A 12778-nucleotide genomic window follows, 5' to 3' on the forward strand; every position below is an offset into this window, starting at 1 on the left:
CCGGCTTCCTCCTGCCTAACATGCTGTCGTGCCTGGGAGTCACCACGAGCAGTGGGAAGCATGCCCCAGACTTAGTTGGCATGATCATCCCTTCACTTTTTCTTCAGGGAAAGTTGGATGGGCGTTTGAAGGGGCACTGCTAGGAATTTGTTGGTCTAAGGATTTTCTGGAGTGGCAGGCTGTGGCCCATGATGGATTTTTTCCTTATTAAGAGTTTATTGATGATGCCATACACTTTTAATAATAGATTTTTTAAAATTAAAATTTACAAAGACACAGCATGGGCAAAACAAACAAACAGATACCAGTAGGAACTGTCAAACAAATACCAGTAGGAATTGTCAAGGAAATAAAAGAAGGACCAATGTCAGAGCATAAGGATTGGGTCACCAGCTCCAGACACTGTGGCATAGTAGTTGGAGCATCGCCCTATAGACCAAAGGGTCTTGGGTTCGATTCCAGGTTAAGGGCACATACCTGGGTTGCAGGTTCGATCCCTGGCCCTGATCACAGGAGCCAACCAATGGATGTGTCTCTCTCACATCGATGTCTCTCTCCCCCCTCCCTTTCCACGCTCTAAAAACCAATGGAAAAAATATCCTCAGGTACGGATTAACAACAAAGAATTGGGTCACCCATAGGGGATCACCACAGGGCCTCCCTTACACTTTGGTGGCATCCTCTGGCTCATCCTGGGCATCCTGAACTGAGGCTCAGCAGTGCAGGGTCCCAGAGCTTCCAGCTAGACTCTGGCGTCCTAGCGCCTGGCTTTGGACAAAAGGTGCCAGGGCACTCCAGGTGCCCCTTATCTGGAGCTCCTCTCAGAAGCACCAGTGAAGAATGTTTTTATAGAAACGGTGTACAGGAATCGTAGGTTGAATATGATTTTAGCTCTTTAATTAGTTTACCTATTAGCAGTAATGACAGCAACCATGTTCATAAAATCACATTTGAACAGCCCCTGAAGTGTGCTGCTCCCCTTATGCTGCCCACTACCCGGCTAGGTAATTACAGCAAATCAGCATTCTCTCCCAGGCAGCCAGCAGACATAATTATTTGTCCATTGCACATCAACACCTGGATAATTGCGAGGAAGAATTCTTAGTAAAATAAGTTCTCTCTGCGGCTGAGCTCTGAAATCCCTCCCCCCACAATCTGTTCTTAAATTGGACAACCTAACAGACAATAGGGTGCTTGCAGCAGGGGACAGAATCATGTTGGACAGGCTGGAAAACACAAACTCTCTTTGAAATTTTCTTCATCAAGATGGATGGCCTGGTGATTCAGACAGATACGCAGAAGGGGGGAGGATGTCTCAGTGCGGGCACTGTGTTAATAATTCATAAGGTGATTCCACTGCCTTCAGGAAGGAACATCCTGTTCCTAATTGTACCTTTATTCCCAGACAACCAAACAGAAAAATGTTCCCTAACAGCTGGGACCATTACTCCTACGGCAGTATGACTTTGCTGCGGTTAGCTTTGGGCCACTGGTGCTTAATGTGAAATATATTAGGTGGGGAGGAGGCAGGCAGTGAATATTTACTGAGTGACTGCCATATGCCAGTGAGTGTGCTAAGAACAAATGTATATTATCTCCTGTAATGCTAACTGTCCTAGAGAGGAGTGCAAATAACCATTAGTACAGCATTGTACAGGTGGAGAGTCTGACACTCAGACAAGTTAAAGGACTTTCCCAATCTCTCTCTCTCTCTCTCTCTCTCTCTCTCTCTCTCTCTCTCTCTCTCTCACACACACACACACACACACACACACACACACACACACGAAGTCCCAGAGCTACTGCAACACCTTCTGACTCCAAAGAGTCAGGCAACTGCACCCCCCTTACTAGCAGCGTGGCCTTGCCCCAGTGGCCTCACCTCCTGTGCCCCAGTCCCCTCCTCTTCTGAATGGGTGTCAGCTTTGTCACCAAGGTGGCAGTGAAGCTTCAAGGAGACCCTTTCTGAAAATGGGACGTGCCTGCTCGTCCATAAGACATCTGTTCATATAGCTGTGACACAAGGTGAAGAGTGGCAAATGCTATGCAGATTATCTAGTGAGGTCATCAGAGGCCCTGTGGCCTAATGGTTGAAAGCATGATGGTTAAAAGCATGGAAGTTTGCATAACGCTTGGATTCAAATTCCGGCTGTGGGAGATGAATAGACATTTCCCCAGAGAAGATATGCAAATGAACAAGAAGAACATGAAAAGATGCTCAATAGCAATTGTCCTCAGGAGAATACAATACAAAAAAACCCTGATGAAATGTCACCTAAGGCCCATAGGATAGCTAAAGCAGGAAAGACAGAAAGGGGTGTTGGCAAGAACACCTGGTAGAGAAATGGAAACCTGCCTACTTGGCAGGTGAAGTTGTAAACTGATAGGGCCACTTTGGAAGAACGGTTGGATATGTCCTAAAAAGTTAACCATGGAGTTACCAACAATTTCTCTCATGTGTGTAATACAAAAAGAATTGAAAAATACACCCCAACAAAAACTGATACACAAATGTTTGTAATTGCATTATTCATAATAGTCAAAAGGTAGAAACAACCTAAATGTCCATCAATTGATGTGGTATATCCATACAATGAAATAGTATTCAGCATAAAAAAGGACTTGAGGTTGGAATACATGCTATAACGTGCAGTAGCCTTGAAAATGAGATGTTGAGGTCTACATGTTGTATGACCCTATTTATATGAAATACGATTTGCCCCTACAATAGGCACTTTTATGGAGAAAGAACATAAACTAGTAGTTTCCTAGGTCTGGCGGGTTTGGGGGAGATTGGGAGCAATTGCTAAGGGATACAGTGCTTCTTTTGGGGATGATGAAAATGTTATGAAATTAGCTAGTAGTGACAGTTGTAAAACTATGAATGTACTAAAACCACTGAATTGTATACTTTAAAAAGGAGAATTGAATTGGGATGGGAGTTATCTATCTATATAAAAGCCTAAGCGACCATCGCAACCAAACGGATGACCGAACAGGCTGTGTGGGGTGACCAGGCCGGTGGGGGGGGGGGCAGTTGGGGGCAACCAGGCTGGTAGTGGGCAATCAGACTGGCAGGCAGAGGCAGTTAGGGGTGATCAGGCTAGCAGGGGGGTCAGTTAGGGACGATCAGGTAGGCAGGCAGGTAAGCAGTTAGGAGCCAGCGGTCCAGGATTATGAGAGGGATGTCTGACTGATGGTTTAGGCCCGATCCCCAGGATTGGGCCTAAACTGGCAGTTGGACATCTCCCGAGGGGTCCTGGATTGGAGAGAGTGTAGGCTGGGCTGAGGGACGCTCCCCATCCCCCCCCCCCCGCCATTCATGAATTTCATGCACTAGGCCTCCAGTATGTCAATAAAGCAGTTATTTAAAAAAAAAATCAGGCTGTGCTGTTGATGTTGAGTGTTGGTGTCATCCCCTGTAATCACGGCTCATTACAGAGTCTAGCTCAAAGAGCAATATAAGGATTAAATGGCAGACTATAGGTAAAACTCTTAGTCCATGCTTGATAATAGATAACGATGATGTTAATGTTTTTCTTTAAATATGTGGCCTTTCTCTTGTCCATCCTGAAGCATAGGGTCAGTGGGGCTTTCAGTGAAATAAGTTGGGGATTCATGATGACTTGGGATGCATGAAAACGGACCCTCTCTCTAACACCCTCAAATAGGTTGTGCCTCTGATGGTACAGCCTTATGGCTCTGAGAGCTGTTATTTATTTCTTAACTAATATAACTGAGACCTTGCTCAAGATGTGATCATGAAAAATTACCCTTTTAATGGTGGAGTATTTAATGAGAAACTGGATTATCTAGTGCATAAGTGCCCTTCATACAAATTAGCTTGGCCCTGGGTCTTAATCTAAATTGGGTTCCCTACTTTCCTCTAAATGGCCTAATATTTTCTTATTAATCTCTGCCCTTATTCACCTGATCTGGCTCTGCCTCCTCTTATGAAGCTTCCTCCTTGGCAGAGCTCCGGCCCTGACAAATGTTTCCTGCGGCTGCCTTTGTGTCTGATTCATGGGCAGTTTTTAGACATGACGTGCAGGCTGGAAACTGTTCCATTTTTAAGCTGTTTTTCCAATGAAGTTTTTGTTCTTGTTGTTAATCCTCATGCGAGGATAATTTTCCATTGATTTTTAGAGAGAGTGGAAGGGCGGTAGGGAGGGAGGAGGAGAGAGAGACAGAGACAGAGAGAGAAACACAGAGAGAAAGAGAGGGAGGGAAACATTGATGTGAGACATACACATTGATCAGTTGCCTCCCAATCGAATTTGCAACCCAGGTATGTGCCCTTGATTGGGAATCGAATCTCTGACCCTTGGGTGCTCAGGCTGATGCTCTACCCACTGAACTACACTGACCAGAGCTTTCCAATGGAGTTTTAATGCTGCCAGTGTACTGAGTAGCGACCATTTTGGGCCAGGTAAAAGATGGGGCTTTATAGGAAGTTAGGGAGATGAGAAAAATTTCATCATAGTGACTAAGAGAAAGGACTTGAAAACACTGAACACAAGCAAAACCACAAGTGTGGGCTCCAACATCAAATAGGTCTGGAGTCAGGTCCCACTTAGTGAATTTGTACAAGTTGCTTAATCTGTAAAACCTGAATAATAGTACTCACCTCTAAGATTTTTTTCTGGGACTAAACAAGTTGGTGCACATATATTGTTCATTAGATTCCACATGTAAGTGAGATAATGTGATACTTGTCTTTCTTTGACTGGCTTATTTCACTTAGCATAATACTCTCCAGGTCCACTGATGCTGCCTTAAAGGGTAAGAGACAGGGGGAGGTGACCTGTAGTACCACGGGCCCTGTTGTTTAGCTAGATGTCCATAGAGGGTATATCATGGCAAATGTTCTCCTCTTTGTTCGTAGCTTCAGTCTCTGACATCTGCCCTCACTGAAACCCTGGAGACTTAATTTTTACATTGATTACAATTTCTCACTAATCATATAATCATGTGTTATATTTGCTTTATGGAATATTATTCAAAGGCTAGAATATGCTAGGAGTCAGCCAAGATGCAGTGGGAAAAACACCAACGGGGGGTTGGGAATCATAGGTCAGGCCTGGCCTGCAGACCTTCCTCCTTTGTGCTCTTCTGCCCTCATAGGGAATCTTCCACATGCTCCTTTTACTGAGCCTCCAAACTGGTGGCAGCTACCTGTGATAGGAAACTTAACACCTGAATACATGCTTTGCACTACCACCTCATTTAAGTTACTATTCGTTAACAACTCTGGAAATAGAAATTTAATCTTCATGCAACAGGCAAGGAAATTGAGGCTCAGTAGATAGGTTAGTTCGTTTGCAAGGGAAAGAGTCATAGTTTAAATGAGGATGTTTGACTCTAAAGTGTGTACCTTCTTACATACCCAGCACAATGCATTTTTACTTGCAGTCACCAGAAACTTGAGCTTCATGGGCATAGACTTTGTTTCATTTACTGGTACCTGTTGTCAGTGAGTAATAGCATCTGGCACAAAGATGCTCAGTGAGAGATGAATGAATGAAATGTAAGTCATGTTTTGTCTATTGAAAAGTATTGTACAATGGTTAGCTATTGCTGCTGTGTGTGGGTTTTTCCCCTATTTTAAGCATTTTCTCAAATAATTCTCAACCCAGCCTTATGGAAATGCCTTAGTTTTGCACATGATATAGATACATAGAGCGAAATGGGCTGAGTTATCATTAATGCTTTCAGCTCTAAGTGTCTGACTGTTGAGGGAAGGCATGAGAGAGGGGTATTAGAAGTTGAAGTTGATGATGTTTCAGGAGATAAAGAGCAGTTTGCAATGCCTTAAACTGTGATTAGTTTGATGCAAGTTTGATGAGGTTAGAATTTTGAATTCCTGTGTAGTCATATTTTTTTCTGACTATGTAAACTTGGATAGGCTACCTGGATTCTCTGACCTTCATCTTGATCATCTGGGAAATGGATATGGTTGGCTTATTGTGAAGAATGGGGATACAGTTTATAAAACATGTTATATGCATAAGTACTCAGTTCACAGTTACTTTACTGCTCATATTTTATGTGGATATGTTTGAACTTCTGGCTGATGTGTCTTAGCAAAATATTATGTTAATAATAGTATGTTATTGGGAAAGCCTGTTGCAAGCCTGTAGACTTCCACACTACTTCCATATCAAGTAGTGTGGAAGTCTATTTTAGTACACACATGGGTTGGCAGAAGAGAGATTGTAAAACCATTTTTTTTTTATAATTGTCATGGGTCATTGCTTGATACAAAGCAATTACTCTCGAGTCTCACTATAAAACAACCCATGGAATTGGGTATAAGGAGGATCTTGGATTCTGGCCAAAGTCATATTAAATGCTAGAAATGCTATTGGAGCTCAGTGCTAAGAATGTCAGTGGGTGATTATCCTTTATTGAAAACCTAGTGTGTAACAAACACTGCATTGGGTACTTTACACATGTTGCCTGATATATTTACCTCGATGCCCTTTTGGGGTTGGTTATTCTTAACTCCTTTTTTTCTGCTAAGAAAACAAAGGCTGAGAGAGCAGAAGCAGTTTGCCCCAGGGTTTGAAAGGGGAGCCAAAATTTGCGTCCAGTAGTACTGCCGTGTTTTTTCTACTTGGTCTACTGTTTGTCTTTCCTAGAACACAGTAAAGCAAGAGAGCCAACTTCGGTGCCGTGGGTATTCAAAGCCAACAGGCCCTGAACGCCTCCGTCTCTGAATCCTGCTTTCCTCTGTTTTTAGGTCAGGATCGCAGTGAAGCCACTCTGATAAAGAGGTTTAAAGGTGAAGGGGTCCGGTATAAGGCCAAACTGATCGGGATCGACGAGGTTTCAGCAGCTCGGGGAGACAAGTTATGTCAAGATTCCATGATGAAGCTCAAGGTGCAGTGCAAACATTTTACTTTAAATATTATGGGTTTAATATGGCTGAGAGAAAGAAATGATTGCACAGTCATTATGGTAAAAACGTTATTTACTCATTTATCGGTAAATTATTTACTCATTCGTTGAGTTACTGATGATTCGCTGCCTTTACTCATTTTGAAGAGATTTCACTCATTCAGCAAAAGTTCATTGAGCACCTCCTATGTGGAAGCATTTTACTTGGCCCTGTTTTATTATATGATTTTCACATTTTATTCATTTATATCTTATTCATACAGTGCCTGCAAAAAATAAAAGTAAAATCATCAAATTGTATAGTACCTCAGATTTTATAAATTTTCACCATTGTATTTTAATGAAATTTATAGATTTTACTATATGATAAATATGGTAAGAGATGCTATCCATAATAATAAAAGGGTAATATGCTAATTAGACCAGGCGTCATTCCAGATGACCTTCCGGACGAAGTCAGGGCTGTGAGGGAAGCCCGGGTCCCGAGTGCTAGAGGGAAGCTGGTGCCAGCATTGGGGGAAGGAAGGCCTACTCTTGCACGAATTTCATGCATCAGGCCTCTAGTGTTAACACATTGTTTGCGGGTAGTTTTTATCACGCGCTAACAGGTGGCGCGGGCCATTTTTGCTAATTTTTTGTGCAAATGGCAATGTTCAGTAAAATTACAATAACTTTAGTTTACGTATTTATACGTTACCTGCATTCTACCGCTAGTCTATAAAAAACGTATCCCACATCTATAAAATATGTGTCCTGCGCTCTACTACCAATCAACGTAAAACGTATAAATACATTTCCCGCATACAATGTGTTAAGATAAAAGATGATTTTATTCATTTTTGTAACTAATATCAACACCCTCAACTACTTAATAATAAGGGGAAATATTTTTTAAGTAATATGTAACCAGATATTGGAATATGGAGATAACATAAAGAGGTTTCTTATTTTAAATGCTTTAAAGATTCTTTTTCATTGAAACACAAAGACACTGGAAAAAAATTAATAAGCAAAATTAAAAAATTGTCATATTTAAAGGTCTCTTAAAAACATACAAAAAGAAAATTTTTTGTTCCTAGATTGTGGTCTCCAAGTTTTTGTGGGTTTTTTTTTTTTTGGGGGGGGGGAGGGGTTAGTAATATAGAATAGTTTTAAAATTAAATGGTTTGGCTCAGTAGATAGAATGTCGGCCTACGGACCAAAAGGTCCCAGGTTCGATTCAGGTCAAAGGCACATACCTAGGTTGTGAGCTCCCCCCCAGACGGGCCCTGGTTTGGGATCTTGCAGGAGGCAAGGATGTGTTTCTCTCACATCGATGTTTCTCTGTCTTTCCCCGTCTCTTCCACTCTCTCTAAAAATCAATGGAAAAATATCCTCCAGTGATGATTTAATAATAATAATAATAAATACATAAAAATAAAATGGTTTAGCAACAACTCTGTAAAATATCTTATGCATTTAAAACGTGACTTTACTGATTACAGAATTCACAAAATGTTATAAAAGATTTTCAAAATACAGAAAAGTATAAGGAGGAAAATTGAAATCATCCTCAATCCCACCACACAAAGAAAATTGGTGTCAGCATTTTAAAAGTGTGTGATTTATAATCTCTTTGTATTTTTATATACATTATATGAAATATACACAATGTTTAATATAATTAGAATAACTATTTATACAATTGTATATTCTGCTTTTTTCTCATCTGATAATAATATGTTATGAGCACTTTTAAAATTATCATCAAATTGTCACTGAGGATATAGCTTGATCAGTATAATTTTTTTTAAATGTAAGAAAAAAATAATTTAAAAAAAAAAGCTGGCTAATGCCTAAAAGTATTAAATGGGACAGTATTTTCAAAACACTTTTCTTTAATATTTGCTTAATAAATCACAGCTGTTATTTGTTTATACTACAAGATTTTCTCAGCAGTTTGACATGTATATCCGATGCTACGTCTCCCTAAAGTATGACTATAGGAATCATCATTTTTAAAACCTTTTGATTTTCTAAACTATGTATCCATTACTTTCTTTTTCTTTTTCTTTTTTGCTGTCACATAAGCAAACTTTATGTGAACAATTATGTGTCTATTTATTGTAAGGTGTACTAAAAATAGACATAAAAGACATCCAAATTGTGATTTCACAGGTTATCACCTTGGAAGGGGTTAATGTATCCTTTTTGATAATTAAACGATGTTCTGAGCTTTGAGGGAGGTCCAACAATGAGCCCTCTTTTTCTGCCAAGTTCAAATCTGATTGACAAATAGACAAAGGAATCTGGAAGGAGGAATTCTAAATTCCAGCTTTATAACTGATAAGTGCTGCTCTGGAAAACATGATGTAGATACACGGGCATAGGGGGTATCCTTGAAAGGGACAGGCTATCCCACTTGATTTATGGGGAATTGGACAACTGCAACCCTCCCTATTCTCCTCATCCCCTTTCCTGCTCCAGAGCAAGACCTGGACTCACATATGAGATCAGACCAGAATGCAACCTCACTACCAGCAGGCAGCTTGCAGAGAGAACCCAGGAGAGACTGAGCCATGAGTGCTCAGCTTCTCTCCAAACTTCCCAATCAGGTAGAGCCACACCTGCTTCCCACAGAGACCCTAATGCAAGGTGGGGAGAAAGGCCAGGATCTTGATTCTTGCCAAAGTCCCTCCTTACTGAGTTTGAGGCCAGGCAAACAGAGATTTACTCCTGGAAAATGTTAATTCAAAGACATCAAGGTCTCCCATGACCTGGTTCCCACCCAGAGCCACAGTCTGCTGATGAGAAAGGATCTGATGCATCCCTCTCCCATACCCCCGTCTCCAGCATCCTGGTAGATAGCCACTCAGCAGGCATCTATCACAGAGTGCCTCATTGGCCAGTCGCCTTCATGGAAGCACCAAGGCTGATGTGGACATGAGGCAGGAGTCGACTTATGCTCCCTGAAGGGTCATGTAATGTAGGCCACATTAACTGGATCAGACCTGGTGATGACTGCCGACCTTGTGTGTGTGTGTGTGTGTGTGTGTGTGTGTGTGTGTGTGTGTGTGTGTTATCTGCAATGAAGTGTCCCATCTGTTTTTTTCTGTTTTTTTTGTGTGTGTTTTGAAATGTCCCATCTGTAAACCTTCATAGCAGAGGGGCTCCCAAAGCCCTGAGAATTTGTCCTACTATACACACTCCTTTCATATCTGCTGAACTTGAGGGGTTTTGATTCATGACAATCATGTTTCATTATTTGCAAGTTGCCAAGAAGAATGTTGACATTTCAGTCCCCGTGGTCTTTCTTTGGGAAACACAGAAACATAAATGATCGAGTTGTCCTTTGGCCACCTGCCCAGGAAAGAGAGAGACAGAGAAGTACAAAATGCCTCTTAGCGTTGCAAAAGGGCCCACTTGTTCACGGTAGACCATATGAGCAATGAAAATAATTCTGTCTTTCTTTGCTAGGCTCTCTGAAGCTGGTGCCTTTCCTTGTTGTAGAGTTTTCTCTTGGATGTGAGAGATTTGAGATGGGGTTCACACTGTGAGTCTGAGTGAGCCATCTCCTGTCTACCAACAAATCACTGTCATCATCATCATCTTTTAATTTTAGGGTCAGCAAAGTACCTCAGTATACATTATCTCTTGATCATGTGAGATTGAGCCTCCCAGTAAGAAATCTAAGGTTCGTGGACATTAAAGGGTTTGGTCCAGAACCTTCATTTAGCCCAGAATTCAAATGCAGATCTTCAGAAGCCTAGTGTTTGACAAGACATAGTGTAAGGCTAAATAATATAAATAATATTCTCATATGTGTGTGTGTGTGTGTGTGTGTGTGTGTTTAAATTAATTTCAGAGAGGAAGGGAGAGGGAGTGAGAGATAGAAACATCAATGATGAGAGAGAATCACTGATTGGCCGCCTCCTGCACACCCCCTACCAAGGATTGAGCCCACAACCCGAGCATGTGCCCTTGACTGGAATTGAACCCGGGACCCTCCAGTCCTCAGGCCTACACTCTATCCACTGAGCCAAACTAGCTAGGGCAATAATATTCTCTTTTGATCTGCATTTAATCTATCTTGGTTCCCCTCCTAGATTTTAAGCTTAGCACATGGGATTGCTTGCTAATATCAATATTAGTACTAATAATACTGGTAACGTAGTTGCTGAGCTCTCCCTGCACACCTTGCAAAGTGCAGATGTACATACTCACTTAAATGCTCCAGCATCCTTATGAGGCGAGAAGGGGATTAGTCTCATGTCAGAGTTCTCCTTCACAGCTGAGTCTGGTTGCAAGTATCCCCGCCTACCTATTTTCAGAACATTTTTTACATACCTGTAGTATATTGTGTAGTCCATTTATTTCATCTGTGCTTCTCCTCACGTCCCTTATAGAGTGTTCTCACAGAAGGAACTCCAATACTGGAATCTGAAAAATCACTGAATTCTCTAGGTCTTGTATGTTCCTTGAGGTTTGGGGGTGGTCACCTGACCCTCCGACCTATGTTTCCTCAGATGTGAAATAAGGGAGGTCATTCTTTCAGCCCAGGATTGTCATATGGGCTATATTATGTAGCACATCAGAGAACTTCTACATAGTGGGTGCCCAGGAAAATGTTTGACACCCTAATTTCCAGGTTTCCAGCTGTGACTTCCTAGGTCAGGCAGCTAATCCTAGGCACAGAGCCCGTAAAGGCACCTACTTCCACATCTTTGGACTCTCCAGCCAGAGCTGTCCCGGAACCTCCGTGAGTTCCATGGAACAGCAGTGAATCATCCTGGGGAGATGAGACCCAGAGGCAGCACGTGCTGTCTGGTGGTGGACGTGCTGGGACTTAGGGCAATTTTTCAGAGTTTGACTCAAGGTCTTGTCTCATAGGAGAAACGTGTTCAATAAATTTGGAGTTTTATTTTCCCAAAGACAGCATCACGTGGATAGTACTTCTTGCTTTCATTTGTCAAGTAAAGCGCCGCCAGCAGCCCCAGACAGAAATGCTCCTGGAACATGTATGCCTGCTCTGCCCACCTTCTTTATGTTCTGCCCTATTCTACCAGGGCGTTGGTTGATAGCTAAGTGGAACCAGGAGGTGAAGGGGAGCAGTACCCAGCCAGCACTGCTGTGTGCCGGGCATTGTTGCTGCTTGATGTGGCAGTAATTCTAAGTGCTAGGGACTGTGAGGACTCTTTTGAAGAGGCACATTGAAGCTAATCTTCCTGACCCAAGGTGAAGCCCTCTCCACCCTCCGTCCTGCGATGTCCTCACCCAGGAAGGGGTTAAACAAGAAGGAAGGGCTCCCCTCCCTTTGACACTGTCCTTCCAGTCCTTCCATTTATGATGGGGCTACTTCGTGTTCTCGCTTTGTGTAAGTCTGGCTACTGGAGGTTGAAGGTTAGGCAAAAGAGGTCTGGCAGAATAAGTTATTTTACTCCAAATCCATCCAAGAACACAGTTTTCAAAGTCAAATTTTCCTGGGTTCAAAGCCTGGCTTGTTCACTGCCCGAGCGAGGGACAGTCGCTTCACCCTTTTGAGTGCCCGCTTTGTCCTGGGCTCTGTTCCCGACACTGGGCACGTAGAATAAACAAAACCAAGTTTCATGAACAGTTGAGCTTTTGTTCTGTTGGGCAAAGGCATCCAGTCAGCAAATGAATACATATCTCAGATGGTGGTAAGAGCCACTAGGAAGAGACGTCGGGGAAAGAATGAGACAAAGTTTGGCGGGGTGGAGGGTGGAGGGGTCAGAGACCGTGTCTCTGATGGAGTGGCATCAGACAGAAATAGGATTCCCCTGGGATTGCAAAGACACGAACTTTGACTATTCTCCCAGGTCCTTAAACTCATTCCTCAGTAAATTAATGGGAAAGCAAGCAGTGTGGTGAGGAATTCAGG

At 42.3% G+C, this 12778-nt stretch overlaps 1 protein-coding gene across 8 annotated transcripts in view; it reads left to right on the top strand.

Annotated features, from left to right (window-relative positions):
- DAB1 (DAB adaptor protein 1) overlaps positions 1-12778 on the top strand; it is a 397889-nt gene that overhangs the window by 259851 nt on the left and 125260 nt on the right. For all 8 annotated transcript variants that reach the window (XM_059689405.1, XM_059689406.1, XM_059689407.1 and 5 more), the window contains exon 3: positions 6743-6882. In XM_059689405.1, the coding sequence (XP_059545388.1) occupies positions 6743-6882 (140 nt within the window). The remainder of the gene's footprint in view (positions 1-6742; positions 6883-12778) is intronic.

Source organism: Myotis daubentonii, chromosome 3 (genome assembly GCF_963259705.1).
Source record: "Myotis daubentonii chromosome 3, mMyoDau2.1, whole genome shotgun sequence".
Taxonomy (NCBI): Eukaryota; Metazoa; Chordata; class Mammalia; order Chiroptera; family Vespertilionidae; genus Myotis; species Myotis daubentonii.